General features: G+C 39.5%; 1 protein-coding gene across 2 annotated transcripts in view; it reads right to left on the reverse strand.

Moving 5' to 3' along the window:
- Positions 1-326: 326 nt before the first annotated feature.
- The window catches only part of actr8 (actin related protein 8), a 44,604-nt gene continuing 29,515 nt past the window's right edge, over positions 327-15,415 (reverse strand). The window contains exons 11-14 of one of the 2 annotated variants that reach the window (XM_051670161.1): positions 9,336-9,594; positions 8,747-8,910; positions 7,054-7,208; positions 327-6,762 (exon numbers count right to left, since the gene is read on the reverse strand). In XM_051670161.1, the coding sequence (XP_051526121.1) occupies positions 7,065-7,208; positions 8,747-8,910; positions 9,336-9,594 (567 nt within the window). In that variant the 3' untranslated portion in view covers positions 327-6,762; positions 7,054-7,064. Of the gene's footprint in view, positions 7,209-8,746; positions 8,911-9,335; positions 9,595-15,415 lie in introns of both variants that reach the window. The other variant, XM_051670160.1, reaches the window with a different exon arrangement.

Genomic DNA, 15,415 nt, shown 5'->3' on the forward strand with positions numbered 1-15,415 from the left:
TGACTTTTACATGAAGTTACTTGCAGTCTTTGCATCTGAAGAGAGGGGTATGTCTTGCAAGGCAATTTGTACAATAATCTGACATAGACACTAGAGCTTGGTGATTAAAAATTATATCTCTATATTTTTCAGCCTATTGACAATTTTCGATATAAATCTTGATAATGGTGGGGTTTTTTTTTTTTTGTTTGTTTTGTTTTTATCACAGGAACCATCATTTCATCCAAAAAGTTATTGTAGCCACGCAGATTCAATATTTTAAATACATTAAATGAAAATCTATTCAAAAATAATTTGTTTTTCTCTAAATAAACAAACAGGGAGAATGAAATTCAATAATTTTCATTGATATGCACATTTATGTTTATATTTCATATACAATGATTCATAGTAGCTTTATAAAAAGCATTGTTTACCTTCGTATGTTTTTACAAATACATTTATGTGAATAATAAATAAAGTTGTGCAAAGCTACTTCACTAACTTATTTTTGAAACCCAGTTGAACATTGCATAATACTAAATTATTACAGTGGGGCACATCAAATTGATTATTATAATATAATGCTGAATTATCATTATTATTCTGATTATCAGATTTGCATTACAGGTGCAGCATTCTTGGACAGTGCTAGTTATGATACATACTATTGTAATGTGACTGTAACCTTTGGCTTTAAAATAAATTTAAAGTTAGAATAACAGTGGGGTTATCTAAAGTATGGACATTTTACAGATGCTTTTATCTAAAGCAACTTACAGTGCACTTATTACAGGGACAATCCCCCTGGAGCAACCTGCCTTGCTCAAGGACACAATGGTGATGGCTATGGGGATTGAACCAGCAACCTTCTGATGACCAGTTATGTGCTTTATCCCACTACGCCACCACCACTCAACACACTTTAGAAGTTTGGCATATGCTTCTGTAATCCTCTTTCCTTATTTGTACTTAAAAAAAAGATAATGCATTTAGGAAAAGTTATTCTGTAATAACTTTTGTCCTAAATTAGATCCTAACTGAAACTGCCATGGTTACAAAGCAGATAAAATAAGATTGTAAAGTTAGAATTTTTCTGTAAACCGCTGTTACAGTCCTTCATTGTTCCTACGTTTTCTATTGTTTTGAGTGTAATTGTCACCCCTGCATCTAGGGGGCCATAGGAGTTACTCTATGAAGAAATTTCTTTATAAGGAAGAGAGGAAGGGTATGTGTGTTTGCAGATGCAATGAGAGTATGCTCACATTTGCTAATGTCTGCTATAACCCTATTTTGAGGAACAACTTTGTTCAAAAGACTCAATGTGTTACTTTAAAGCTGTTCTGTTTTGTCATTGTGTGCTGTGTAATTAGCTGCTTAAAAGCTATGTTTGCCTGTCAGCATGCTTCATTAGTGTTTGTTTGGATTTAGAGTTTTTTTTTTTCTTCGTGTGTATTTCATCACTGCTTGGTACATTATCTCACGATATGGAATAATACTAATTATATGGATTAACAATTTATACTTGGATCATCACTGAAAACCTCAACCCAACTGGTTTAGTTTCCACCAAAATATCAATTACTCTGGGTCAGAGATTGACTGATATATCTTTTTGTCTGTGGTTTAAACTCTCACTGGTACTAAAGGTTTCCTTGAATTCAGAAGCCTTAAGCCATGGTGATTATACTTGTGTACTATTGTTTGTACAGATGAACGTGGTACCTTAAGGCATTTAGAAATCTCTCCCAAGGATGAACCTGACTTGTGGAGGTCCACAAATTTTTTCTGAGGTCTTGGCTTATTTCTTTTGATTTTCCCATGATGTCAAGCAAAGAGGCACTGAGTTTGAAGGTAGGCATTAACATACATCCACAGGTACACCTCCAATTCAGTACACCTCCTATAAGAAGCTAATTGTCTAAAGGCTTGACATCATTTTCTGGAATTTACCAAGCTGCTTAAAGGCACAGTTAACTTCTGACCCACTGGAATTGTTATATAGTCTGTTAACAGTGAAACAATCTGTTAGTAAACAATTGTTGGAAAAATTACTTGTGTCATGCACAAAGTAAATAAACGATTTGCCAAAACTATAGTTTGCTAGTATGAAATCTGTGGAGTGGTTAAATTATTTTAATGACTTCAACCTAAGTGTATGTAAACTTCTGACTTCAACTGTGTGTGTGTATATCTCTCTCTCTCTCTCTCTCTCTCTCTCTATATATATATATATAATCTGATGAAGAGTTTATCGTTGTATATCATTGATTTCTTTATTGTAAATACTGTACATTTTGAATGAGCTTGGATTGTTTCCCCCACTTTATTTATGCAGCCTTGCCAATGGATTTTTGATGAGTGTCACAACGCCCCGTGATGAAAGCTGCAGGGTGATATGCTGCCAATAACTGGAAACAATTGACTGGGAAACTGATTTATTTGTCTCCTATTTTTGAGATAGGTCAGCCATTTGAACACTTGATTTTTGATTGTGTTGGTCCACTGTCACATTCAAATTCTGGCAGTACTTATTTGCTTACTGTTATGTGTGCCTAAACATGGTACCCTGCAGTTTATCCTCTCCGTAATATTATGGCAAAGTCTTTAGCGAAGGCTTTGACCATAGTATGCTGTAACGGTATAAGGATGGGCAAGGAGGAGGCGGGAACCGGCTGAACAGTAAACATAACGTTTAATGATAAAACTCAACATAAACACAGACACACATGCAGCGCGGCTGCGTGCGTCTCTCGAAACGGCGTCTCTGGCTGCCCCTTATCTCGGGCAGACCGGGGCGCCACCACATCCCTGGGGAGGGGGGAGACGCTACCATTCCGGCCGTTCTGTCAGCCGGTGGTCCACCCCGCCTCCTGTGAACCTGGGGGAGAGACGAGGGGAGGTGTGGGGAGAGGGAAAGGGTGAGTGGCGACACAGAGAGAGGAGAGAGAGAGAAGAACTTGCTCACTGGCTCCTGGACGCGCTGTCGCCCTGTCCTCAACCGTTCCTCCGCCCTCTGGCGGACGCCAGCTCGCTCCTCCCCCGACAGACGACAGCGTGTCCTCCGGCCCCTGGCGGACGTAACCGCCCCCCCCCCCATTCCTGGCAGACGGCCGCGGTTCCTCCGGATCTTGCGGCCGGTAGCGAAACTCTTTAAAATCTCAGCAATTTTAATTGCCAGATTTGTGCTGCGCCTCCATCGCGGGCGTGTATATTAAGACGGTGCAGAATGCTATCTCTAAAGAATTTTCTTCTTCAGGATGTCTATAATCTCTCTCTCGTACTCTGCACGAAAATGTAATTTCTCTCTACAAGAATTGCTGTCAAGAGCGGGTGGGCGAGACATCGTCGTTTTCATCACTTCACAGTGAACGGATTATTCTGCTGCCTGTGGGCCTCAATGGAAAGTATCCTTTGAATTACTGGATTGTTGGATTTGTAACATAAGTGTGTAACATAAGTGCTACAGCCTGATTGTGTTTGTGTATTTGTATACTGTGCACAATCGTAAAAGAGCCGTTTGCTTAATGACTTCTTTATAAAGATGCCATTTTGCAAATGTTTCCACAAGCACATGAAAACCCTCTGTCTGGCGGGCACAAGCTATTTTATTTTGCATACAGCGGCGCTCATTGAGGCTGACTGTGTTCACTATGATTGCATGAATCTTAAAAGACGCTTGCTCTCGGCTTGTTTTTCATTCTAAAAGCTGAAGCCATCCCCCTCTCCTCCCGCTATACTCCTCCTGCGGCTTCCGAGGAACCGCACAAGGGAGGTATGTGAGGACGGGGAATAGAGCATGGAGATTTGAGGAGGACTTATCGCTAGCTCATGCCTTGTGTTTCTCCTTTCCTCTACATCGGGTGTCTTCGCCCGTTTAACACAAGTGCTGTGATTGTCTGGGCAGAGCCCATGTTGACAGCACTCGCCGAGTTTGCATTTTTGGAGGGCGCATAACTCAAAACAATTTACTCTCCGTTTGCGTTAGTTCTAAAAGCCGAAACCGGTCCCCTCTCCTCCCGCCATGCTCCTGAGGGACCGCATGAGGGAGGTGTGTGAGGATGGGATATAGAGCATGGAGAACTTAAGGATGTTTTGTCCCCGGCTTGCGCCAAGCATTTCTCTTTTCTATGTAAAGACCAGTACGGCCATGATGCGTGGCGCATTATCATAGTTTATGATTAGAGGGGTGCTATGTCACAAACATTATCCCTGCCTGGCATGCAGCGCTCATTGAGATTAATCGTATTATTGCGAGCACGTAATACTCAAATGCCGTGCTCTCGACCAGCTTCTGAGGAAGCTGACGCCGTCCCTGTATCCTCCCTATATCTAGCGAGGACGGATCACAAAGCGTGGAGAATTTGAGGGTGATTTTCACTGGCTTGAGCCAGAGTCCCTCCTCTTCTACATATCCAGCGGCCATGCCTGTTCCGTGGCAATTAATGGCTCGCTCTGGCATGCTGCAATTGTTCATGGTGGTTTATGTCAGTGATATTTTGTCACTGGGCTATATTAGTGGACATGTACGCACTCAGGTGAGACGTTTACCGTTATTTACAGAAATGGTATGAAGCGGCAATGCCTGAAGATTTCTTGTATAAAAATAAAAAAAGTGTTTGCCACCGATGCCGTTCTTCCAAAGCTGCACAAGCAGCTTATAATGACTTGATGTTCTCCCTATTCATTGAGAGTTCAAGTCTCTGGAGCTGTCGCTTTGCTGTGCTTATTAAACACGCTTCTCATTTACCCTACCGTTGAGAGCTGGGAACAGAGTGTGTCATTTCTTCTGTAACGCAGGACTGTTCGCCCTGTATTTTTTTCATTGGTCAACCCCTTACTGATTTTCTCCTGTCTGCCCTGTTTTTTCCCCCCTTATTTTCTTAATTTGCTGTAACAGGGCCTGTGGTGGTTGAAGGGTGGAGCTAGCATGGCGAACAGGTTGGGACTATATGGAGGGTTGATTGGACCATTTTGGTTTTAAAGGGTCATGAAACCCAAACAGATGTTTTTTTTAGATGTTAACAAATATATACAGTTTCCACAATTAAAAAAAATTATAGCACACATTATGCTAATTGTTAAGGGTAAAGTTTTTTTTTTCCAGCCATTTCGTTCCAGTTTCAAAACTAATTTTGAAGCAACATAATAAAATGAGGTATGTGTGTAAAAAACAAAAATAATTATTGGTAGTAGAGTACGCTACTACCCTGTCTACACTGGATGCAAGTGGCGTCTCAAAAGCAATATAACCATTATAATCCATGCTGCAGTCTATACTGGAAGTGTCCGTTGCAGCGCGTCACTTACACACTAAGGAAAGCTCAGATGGAGCGTTTGATGCATGGGAGTACGTAATGTCCGTTTGGAAGGTGTGTCCCACACAGGGAAGAGGCGGTCATGGATAGGGATGACTATTTAAAATATTTATTTTTGACAATGTACTAGTAAACATTAAAACTCTACTCCAGGATCTCTCTCCACAATTGCTATCTTTTTAGCCTGACAGGGAAATAATACACCACATGCTTGAGTTTGTCCGCCGCCTTTTTTATTTCACAGTGCAACTAGTCCTGCCTACAGACATACCTATGCCAAAGTGCATTGCAGCAAAAGCTGAAATGTTTTCAACTTTTGGTCGCATGATGGAACTTCAGAAACCCTTGTGTTTTCTCTCTCTATCCTTCCAACACACCATCCTCTTTGAAATCAAACTGTTTTGTTTTTGTTTCCTCTCACATTTTGATGTTCAGCCAGCTCTATCGTGAATGACAGTGAGCTGTTGTGCTTGACCCCCTCCCCACCCACTACCATCCCTCCTTTTTACATCTTTTCATTTCTTTTCCCTTTAATACACTTTTTTAGGGCATTTATCAAATGTGGTCTATCATGTAGTGTCCTACGAGATGACAATACGACTCGAGTGGTTTAATCCATGTCTTCTGAAGTGGGTGAACTTTGGGTGAGAAACAGACATTGATTTAAGTCCTTATTATCTACTTTAAAGCTGCTATCCTGATTACTCAAAGTATACAGTATTTTTCTGTTTTATTTCTTAAGTGGAGGAAGTTTACCAAGAATAAGGTTTTCAGGGTGCACTTCAAACGTGTTATTAAAAATATTTATTTTTTTGTAGTTTATCGGTCTGATCACTTCATCCCAGATTTTTTTTAAATTATGGGCACAAAAACAGTGTGGGTATAAATCAGTCTTATGTACTCTAAACTTCGACTACTTCCTTTTTACAAAACTATTATATTGTCTTTGATTTAACTGTAGGGAGGCCTCATATTCAATACAACAACAAGATAAAAATTACTTTTTTATATAACATTGGTTGTACAGAGGCACACTAATATTCAAAACAACAGCACTCTTCCTTGTGTGATATTGCTTAAATATTAGAATTATGAAATTGGGGGCCTGGGTAGCTCAGCAAGTGAAGATGCTGACTACTACCACACCTGGAGTCACAAGTTTGAATCCGAGGTGTGCTGAGTGACTCCAGTCAGGCTTCTGGCCCGGTTGCTAGGGTGGGTAGAGTCACGTTGGGTTAACCACCTCGTGGTTGCTATAATGTGTGGTTCTCGCTCTTGCTGGGGTGCGTGGTGAGTTGTGCGTGGATGCCGCGGAGAATAGCGTGAAGCCTCCACACACACAATGCCTCTGCGGTAACGCGCTCAACAAGCCACGTGATAAGATGCGCGGATTGACGGTCTCAGATGTGGAGGCAACTGAGATTTGTCCTCCGGATTGAGGCGAGTCACTACGCCACCATGAGGACTTAGAGTGCATTGGGAATTGGGCATTCCAAATTGGGGAGAAAAAAAAAGAATTATGAAATTAAAATCTGTCATTATGATAAACTGGCAAGAAAAATAATAATTAGAAAACATTGTTTCATTAGCTGGACATGTATTACCTTAGTATTCAACAATCACTGTGTATATGCCAAACATTTGCTATTATTTTAATAAAAATCAAGTACATTATGACAAAAATTACATATTGCCAGATGGACATAAACCAGAATGAACTGCCCTAAATACTGAAACATGTTATGACATGACTGACATCCTGTGGTGTCACCAGACGAATGCTGCACGCTCACGGAGCATGCGCACGCCGAAGCGCTGCCACTCTTGCTGGTGAATCCACAGCTCCTGTGTGGTGTCTAAACATGCCAGCACTGCTCCACCCTTCCATGCGATGACACGAGCATCCATGTCCTGTGAGGAACATCGTACTTATTTACTTTAACTGAGTTTAACTGAACGATTTTCAATTATTTGTTCACAGCATCATCCTTCAAAAACTATGTTTCCATCCATGTTACAAATTTAATTTGTGCAAAAAATCTGAATAATCGCAAAAACAATTTGCGAATTAAGCAGTGTTTCTATCCCATGTGTTCAAGAAAACAAAATCATCACTTCTGGGGAAACTGCCACAAAATAGAAAAAAAAAAATGGACGTTGAAGCCACTGTGGCTCTTGTAATAAATGACTTGCGGATTAGAATGCATAGACAACTTGAAAGCGTGTCATGCAGTTCTGGGAGGTAATAGTAGCCAATCGTTTTGATGACAGGCTTTGGCATATCAGAATAACAAAAGCAACATTTGAGATCTTATGTGATGATACTGATGACAGGACTGGGTATTGAAACGGATTTCCCGATCGATTCAATTCTGATTCACAAGCTTTATATACCCACATGACTTGATATCTATCGGTTACAATGTCCAGTTTGCTTGCATATGAAAGAAATTCTCTTTCAACTAATGCTGTGAATTATAAACAGAATTTCTACTCTTCTAGGTAACACTTCTAGGTACATTTTCAAAATTTTAAATTTACAAATTATATTTTAATTAGTTTTTATCATATTGGTCACGTAACTTTTGAAAACTGTTAATTCAGTGTATTACATCAATAAATATCTTGAAATTACATGTCATTTTTTTAGCATGTTTATTGTTTACATGCATTTACATGGATATGTAGAACAAGTGATAAATCCTACTGTCTCTTTAAGACTACTGTCATCAGCCAGTGAGCGCATATTAATGCGAGTGGAGTCGCACAGTTTCTTTAGCACATCCGTACTATGTGTGATTAGAAGTAAATGTTTATGTTGTTTTTAATCAAAAACTGACTGTAAAGAACAAAGGGCATTAAAAGAAACGTTATTCAATGACAAATGGACTGCATGGATCTCGTCTTTGGACACACATTACGCGGAGCGGGTCAAAGCAAACTTATTCTCAACATGCAGTGAAAGGATCTCTGTGCTACACGTATTCACCACTATACTACTCAATCACTAGTGAGTGAAATCTGAAAGTTTACCAGGCAGTGGCTCATCACAGACATTTTAGTCACATTGTGTGAAATTTGGTAACACATGCAAGAGATATAATCGATTGATCCTGGGATTTAAGAATCGATAACGAGATTGTTCAAACAAAATCGTGATGCATCAGAAAATCTATATTTTTACCCAGTCCCAACTGATGAGATTCTGAGTGAATTATGTATTCTCATAACTTTTTTGATGTGCATCTATTGTATATTCCTATAAATTCTATAGGAATATATTCAATAAATGTGTTTCCATCACAGTTTATGCACATTTATTAGCATCTTGGTTTTTCCAACCAGCATTTTTTATACAATATCCCAAAATTCACAAAGCTACATGGATGGAAACCCAGCTAATGTTATGGACTCTGATGTGTCTGCTCTGTTTCATCATTTATCCTTACCTTTGGTCGTGTGATGACATCAACATTCTCCACCAGACAGCGGAAGGACGGAGGCATCTTATTGAGGATGCGATGCTGCAGAAACTCCTGAGCTCCGTGAAACAACAGCCCGCCACCCACCACCAGAATACAGCTGTACATCTTACGCTTGCTTTCATCGGACGCTGTCAAAACACACACCCAATTTGACACCATGATACAAATAAGTAAACAAATAATAAAACAAGGAACGTTGATAATCAGATGCAAGTAGGTGAGTCTCACAAATATGTATGCAGGTCTTATTTCACCACAAAATCAAAAGAAAGAAAAAATATAGATATTTTGCATTAAGAAAATGATGACTATTATGAAAACTCCATAGATGAAAAAAATATTCTCATTACTCTAATACAATCATTTAAAATCCTTGTTGCATTACAGTAATGAAACCTGTAATGCCATCTTAATGGTCATAAAATATACTACATTATCTTAAATATAATGTATTTTTTCTTTTGATTTTAGGGGTGAAATATTTACTGGTCCGGTTCTTTACAGGTTTGGTTAGATTCAGCCGTGTGTCAGTAAATGTAAGTTCAGTATTTACAGCAGCAGTCGATGCTGTGCAAGATGGCTTTATCCATGCCAAGTGCTTTCCCCTCAAAATGACTCATGGCCGTTTTCCTGGACATCAGAGCTGAGGGTGTTTCATCTGTATCTGCTCCAGTGATCAGGCACTCGCCTGCAGTGTGACCCAACTCCACATCCTGAACGAGAGTTCCCTTTTCAGATGGGTCACTGGTAGATTCACCCTCAAAACCAGCAGCCTTAGGGAATGACTTTCTGTCTGCTATGCCTTTAGAAGACTGTGAAAAGACATATACACCATTCCTCACATTGTTTGAACATGCAGACAATATAAAAAAAACTACACAAATTGACAACTGCATATACAAACATTTTATTAAATATATAACTGCATGCCCCCAATTACAAGTCCTAGCTATAACTATACTAAACAAAAATACTAAAGTCAAACAAATATATTATTTATCTATAATGAAGTACACATAACACAGTAACAGGTCTTGCTTCATTTCAAGTTGGACATGACTAAAGGAATTATGCAGATCAGGCAACAGCACAAACAACACGGAGGCAAAATCTGTGCTAAACGCAATTTGCGCGTGCAGTTCTAATCTCGCGGTCTGATATAGCAGAGGACAGCAGACCCATGCAATCTGAAAAACTCTGCTGGGACTGTACAGCATCACTCCATTACTGTGACCCAGAAACCTGAAAATCCCTTTACATAGGCTCGTGCCAAACTCCCATGAAAATATAAACAAACAAATATAAACTTTGATAGTGAATGCAAAGTGCTCCGGTTTCACTTTAATTTAACGATTGTGTGATGGAAAATGTTCCTGGTCATAGTGGGCTCATACACGCAGTGTTAGTAATATATCATGTTTTTTTATTTTTATTTAAAAAATATACGAGTTCCAAAAACAACAGTGAAAATGTAAAATTTACCAAAACTAAAGTTGATCAAAAAGAGAGACATTTTAATTAAGAAATTTTTTGATATTTGAAACATTATTTTGCATGTCATTGAGTTTTTAAAGCCTTAAAAGGAAATCATATATCCCTATTTTATTTATATTTTTAATCAAATACAGTGTTTAAAAATGACTTAAGGTATATGAAGCTTTCATGCACCTTAAGAAATATGAAAATTTGTAAGATAATTAATCTTGAAAGCCCTAAAACAGACAACTAATCATCATAATCGCAATTATTTGTTTGACAATTAATGGTCAGCCAAATTTCATAATCGTGACAGACCTATATGGCAGGATATAACACTCTTTTCCATCATTTGATCATTATTTTAAGAAATATTGCTAATGATCAGTGTTCATCTCAACGCAATTACTGGCAAAAAAATTTTTTATTTTATTTTGCTAATGATAACTAATACGATGATTTTAATTAAAACATACTATTGACGAAAATATGATGAGAAAAAAAAATGATACCACAAGATATTAACTGTGCAAAAACAGAAGAGGAAATATTCTAGAGTGTTCTAGTGTAAATCTGTTTTTATAAAAGAAACATTAACACATTAATGGATTCATATCTATCTATCTCTGTATATGTGTGTGTGTGTGTGTGTGTGTGTGTGTGTGTATATATATATATATATATATATATATATATATATATATATATATATATATATATATATATATACACAGGTGCATCTCAATAAATTAGAATATCGTGGAAAAGTTCATTTATTTCAGTAATTCAACTCAAATTGTGAAACCCGTGTATTAAATAAATTCAATGCACACAGACTGAAGTAGTTTAAGTCTTTGGTTCTTTTAATTGTGATGATTTTGGCTCACATTTAACAAAAACCCACCAATTCACTATCTCAAAAAATTAGAATACATCATAAGACCAATAAAAAAAAAATTTTTAGTGAATTGTTGGCCTTCTGGAAAGTATGTTCATTGACTGTATATGTACTCAATACTTGGTAGGGGCTCCTTTTGCCTTAATTACTGCCTCAATTCGGCGTGGCATGGAGGTGATCAGTTTGTGGCACTGCTGAGGTGGTATGGAAGCCCAGGTTTCTTTGACAGTGGCCTTCAGCTCATCTGCATTTTTTGGTCTCTTGTTTCTCATTTTCCTCTTGACAATACCCCATAGATTCTCTATGGGGTTCAGGTCTGGTGAGTTTGCTGGCCAGTCAAGCACACCAACACCATGGTCATTTAACCAACTTTTGGTGCTTTTGGCAGTGTGGGCAGGTGCCAAATCCTGCTGGAAAATGAAATCAGCATCTTTAAAAAGCTGGTCAGCAGAAGGAAGCATGAAATGCTCCAAAATTTCTTGGTAAACGGGTGCAGTGACTTTGGTTTTCAAAAAACACAATGGACCAACACCAGCAGATGACATTGCACCCCAAATCATCACAGACTGTGGAAACTTAACACTGGACTTCAAGGAACTTGGGCTATGAGCTTCTCCACCCTTCCTCCAGACTCTAGGACCTTGGTTTCCAAATGAAATACAAAACTTGCTCTCATCTGAAAAGAGGACTTTGGACCACTGGGCAACAGTCCAGTTCTTCTTCTCTTTAGCCCAGGTAAGACACCTCTGACAATGTCTGTGGTTCAGGAGTGGCTTAACAAGAGGAATACGAAAACTGTAGCCAAATTCCTTGACACGTCTGTGTGTGGTGGCTCTTGATGCCTTGACCCCAGCCTCAGTCCATTCCTTGTGAAGTTCACCCAAATTCTTGAATCGATTTTGCTTGACAATCCTCATAAGGCTGCGGTTCTCTCGGTTGGTTGTGCATCTTTTTCTTCCACACTTTTTCCTTCCACTCAACTTTCTGTTAACATGCTTGGATACAGCACTCTGTGAACAGCCAGCTTCTTTGGCAATGAATGTTTGTGGCTTACCCTCCTTGTGAAGGGTGTCAATGATTGTCTTCTGGACAACTGTCAGATCAGCAGTCTTCCCCATGATTGTGTAGCCTAGTGAACCAAACTGAGAGACCATTTTGAAGGCTCAGGAAACCTTTGCAGGTGTTTTGAGTTGATTAGCTGATTGGCATGTCACCATATTCTAATTTTTTGAGATAGGTGGGTTTTTGTTAAATGTGAGCCAAAATCATCACAATTAAAAGAACCAAAGACTTAAACTACTTCAGTCTGTGTGCACTGAATTTATTTAATACACGAGTTTCACAATTTGAGTTGAATTACTGAAATAAATGAACTTTTCCACGACATTCTAATTTATTGAGATGCACCTGTATATATACACACACACACATACATACACACAGTATTGTGCAAAAGTTTTAGGCACTTTATATCTTATAGGTTATTTATATCTTCAGCTTTAGTGTGTCAATAGAAAAAATACATTTTAGACTCCCAAACATTACTTTTGCAAATAGAAAAGATTAGAATAGAAGAACAGGGTGCCCTGTAAGAGATGGCTTTGCCCCCACAGAGCCCCCCACTGATCATCGAGTCAGTCTGGGATTACATGAAGAGACAGAAGCAATTGAGACAGCCTAAATAGAAGAATGGTGGTGAATTCTCCAAGAAGTTTGGTACATCCTATCTGCCAACAACCAAGAAAAACTGTGTCCAGGTGTACCTAGGAGAATTGGGGCTGTTTTAAAGGCAAAGGTGGCCACACCAAATATTGATTTAGCTTTTTTATGTTTACTGGACTTTGTATGATGTTAACTGATTAATGAAAACTATTTATGGCATCATTTTTGAAAACATCCTCACTATGCAACATTTTTCACAAGTGCCTAAAACTTTTGCACAGTACTGTATGTATGTATGTATGTATGTATGTATGTATGTATGTGTGTATATATACACTATATTGCCAAAAGTATTCCCTCATCTGCCTTTAGACGCATATGAACTTAAGTGACATCCCATTCTTAATCCATAGGGTTTAATATGACGTCGGCCCACCCTTTGCAGCTATAACAGCTTCAACTCTTCTGGGAAGGCTTTCCACAAGGTTTAGGAGTGTGTTTATGGGAATTTTTGACCATTCTTCCAGAAGCGCATTTGTGAAGTCAGACACTGATGTTGGATGAGAAGGCCTGGCTCGCAGTCTTCGCTCTAATTCATCCCAAAGGTGCTCTATCGGGTTGAGGTCAGGACTCTGTGCAGGCCAGTCAAGTTCTTCCACACCAAACTCGCTCATCCATGTCTTTATGGACCTTGCTTTGTGCACTGGTGCGCAGTCATGTTGGAACAGGAAGGGGCCATCCCCAAACTGTTCCCACAAAGTTGGGAGCATGGAATTGTCCAAAATCTCTTGGTATGCTGAAGCATTCAGTGTTCCTTTCACTGGAACTAAGGGGCCAAGCCCAGCTCCTGAAAAACAACCCCACACCATAATCCCCCCTCCACCAAACTTCACAGTTGGCACAATGCAGTCAGACAAGTACCGTTCTCCTGGCAACCGCCAAACCCAGACTCATCCATCAGATTGCCAGATGGAGAAGCGTGATTTGTCACTCCAGAGAACGCATCTCCACTGCTCTAGAGTCCAGTGACGGCGTGCTTTACACCACTGCATCCGACGCTTTGCATTGCACTTGGTGATGTATGGCTTGGATGCAGCTGCTCGGCCATGGAAACCCATTCCATGAAGCTCTCTACGCACTGTTCTTGAGCTAATCTGAAGGCCACATGAACTTTGGAGGTCTTTAGCGATTGACTCTGCAGAAAGTTGGCGACCTCTGCGCACTATGCGCCTCAGCATCCACTGACCCCGCTCTGTCATTTTACGTGGCCTACCACTTCGTGGCTGAGTTGCTGTCATTTCCAATCGCTTCCACTTTGTTATAATACCACTGACAGTTGACTGTGGAATATTTAGTAGCGAGGAAATTTCACGACTGGACTTGTTGCACAGGTGGCATCCTATCACAGTACCACGCTGGAATTCACTGAGCTCCTGAGAGCGGCCCATTCTTTCACAAATGTTTGTAGAAGCAGTCTGCATGCCTAGATGCTTCATTTTATACACCTGTGGCCATGGAAGTGATTGGAACACCTGAATTCAATTATTTGGATGGGTGAGTGAATACTTTTGGCAATATAGTGTATCTCTCTCTGAGGTGTGGACTCGGTCGCGTGACTTGGACTTGACTCGGACTCGAGTCACAAATTTGATGACTCGCCACTCGACTCGATAGAATCAAAAAAGACTTGAGACTCGACTTAGACAGCAATGACTTGCAACTTGACTTGGACTTGAGCCCTCTGACTTGGAAAGACTTATACTTTCTAAAACCAAAGATAAGAGTTGTACATTTAAAAAATCTTCAGTAAATCAACTATTCATTTCCCAAATAAAAGATTCATTTGATTTTCAAATCTGCATTTCAACGGTCCATATTCAGCCAATCAGACAGCCAACCAATCAGCTTCCACAAAAGCTGGACCAAGTTTGAAGACCACGGCGTGCATTTAAGGACAAGGACACAGCAAAAATGATACCAAAGGTGATATCATTTGGATATAAAAAATACAGCGTCAAAGGCAACAAAAGGATTGCAACATGTAGAACCTGTGGCTCCAAAATTACAGACACCTCATCGACAACGTCCAATTTTGTGAGGCATCTGAAAACCCACAGACAGAGGTAAGTTGTTAACTGATATACGTCAGCTGTTAGTAACATACATGTCTATGGCAGCGCATGGCGGATTTACAGGCTAACAAAGTCTGCATATCGAACCGCAAACTATTTTTACTGCGGTCAGTAGCATTTAACGTGCTATAGCAATTGGTGTAATTGGCAAAATCTACCCATGTCGACCGGTTTATTATTATGCCGTTGTATGACCTCGATAAATGAACACCATTTATTGTGACCACACACACGTTGCTGACTTTTTGAGCATAATTGGTTAGAACGTGCATGTAAACACACTCATTCTTTTGCGGACACGCTGGTCCTCTGTCACGCGTTTGGCTATATTTATTTGATTATATTGGTTATGGTTCTAAAAATCACAAAACCGATCCTTTACTCTGTTCGCAGCCCTTTACAGTATATCACTCGTGTATGCAACTTAAATGTCTGTAATTAGCCACTGCCTGGTAATATTTCAGA

This window comes from Myxocyprinus asiaticus, chromosome 33, assembly GCF_019703515.2.
Source record: "Myxocyprinus asiaticus isolate MX2 ecotype Aquarium Trade chromosome 33, UBuf_Myxa_2, whole genome shotgun sequence".
Taxonomy (NCBI): domain Eukaryota; kingdom Metazoa; phylum Chordata; class Actinopteri; order Cypriniformes; family Catostomidae; genus Myxocyprinus; species Myxocyprinus asiaticus.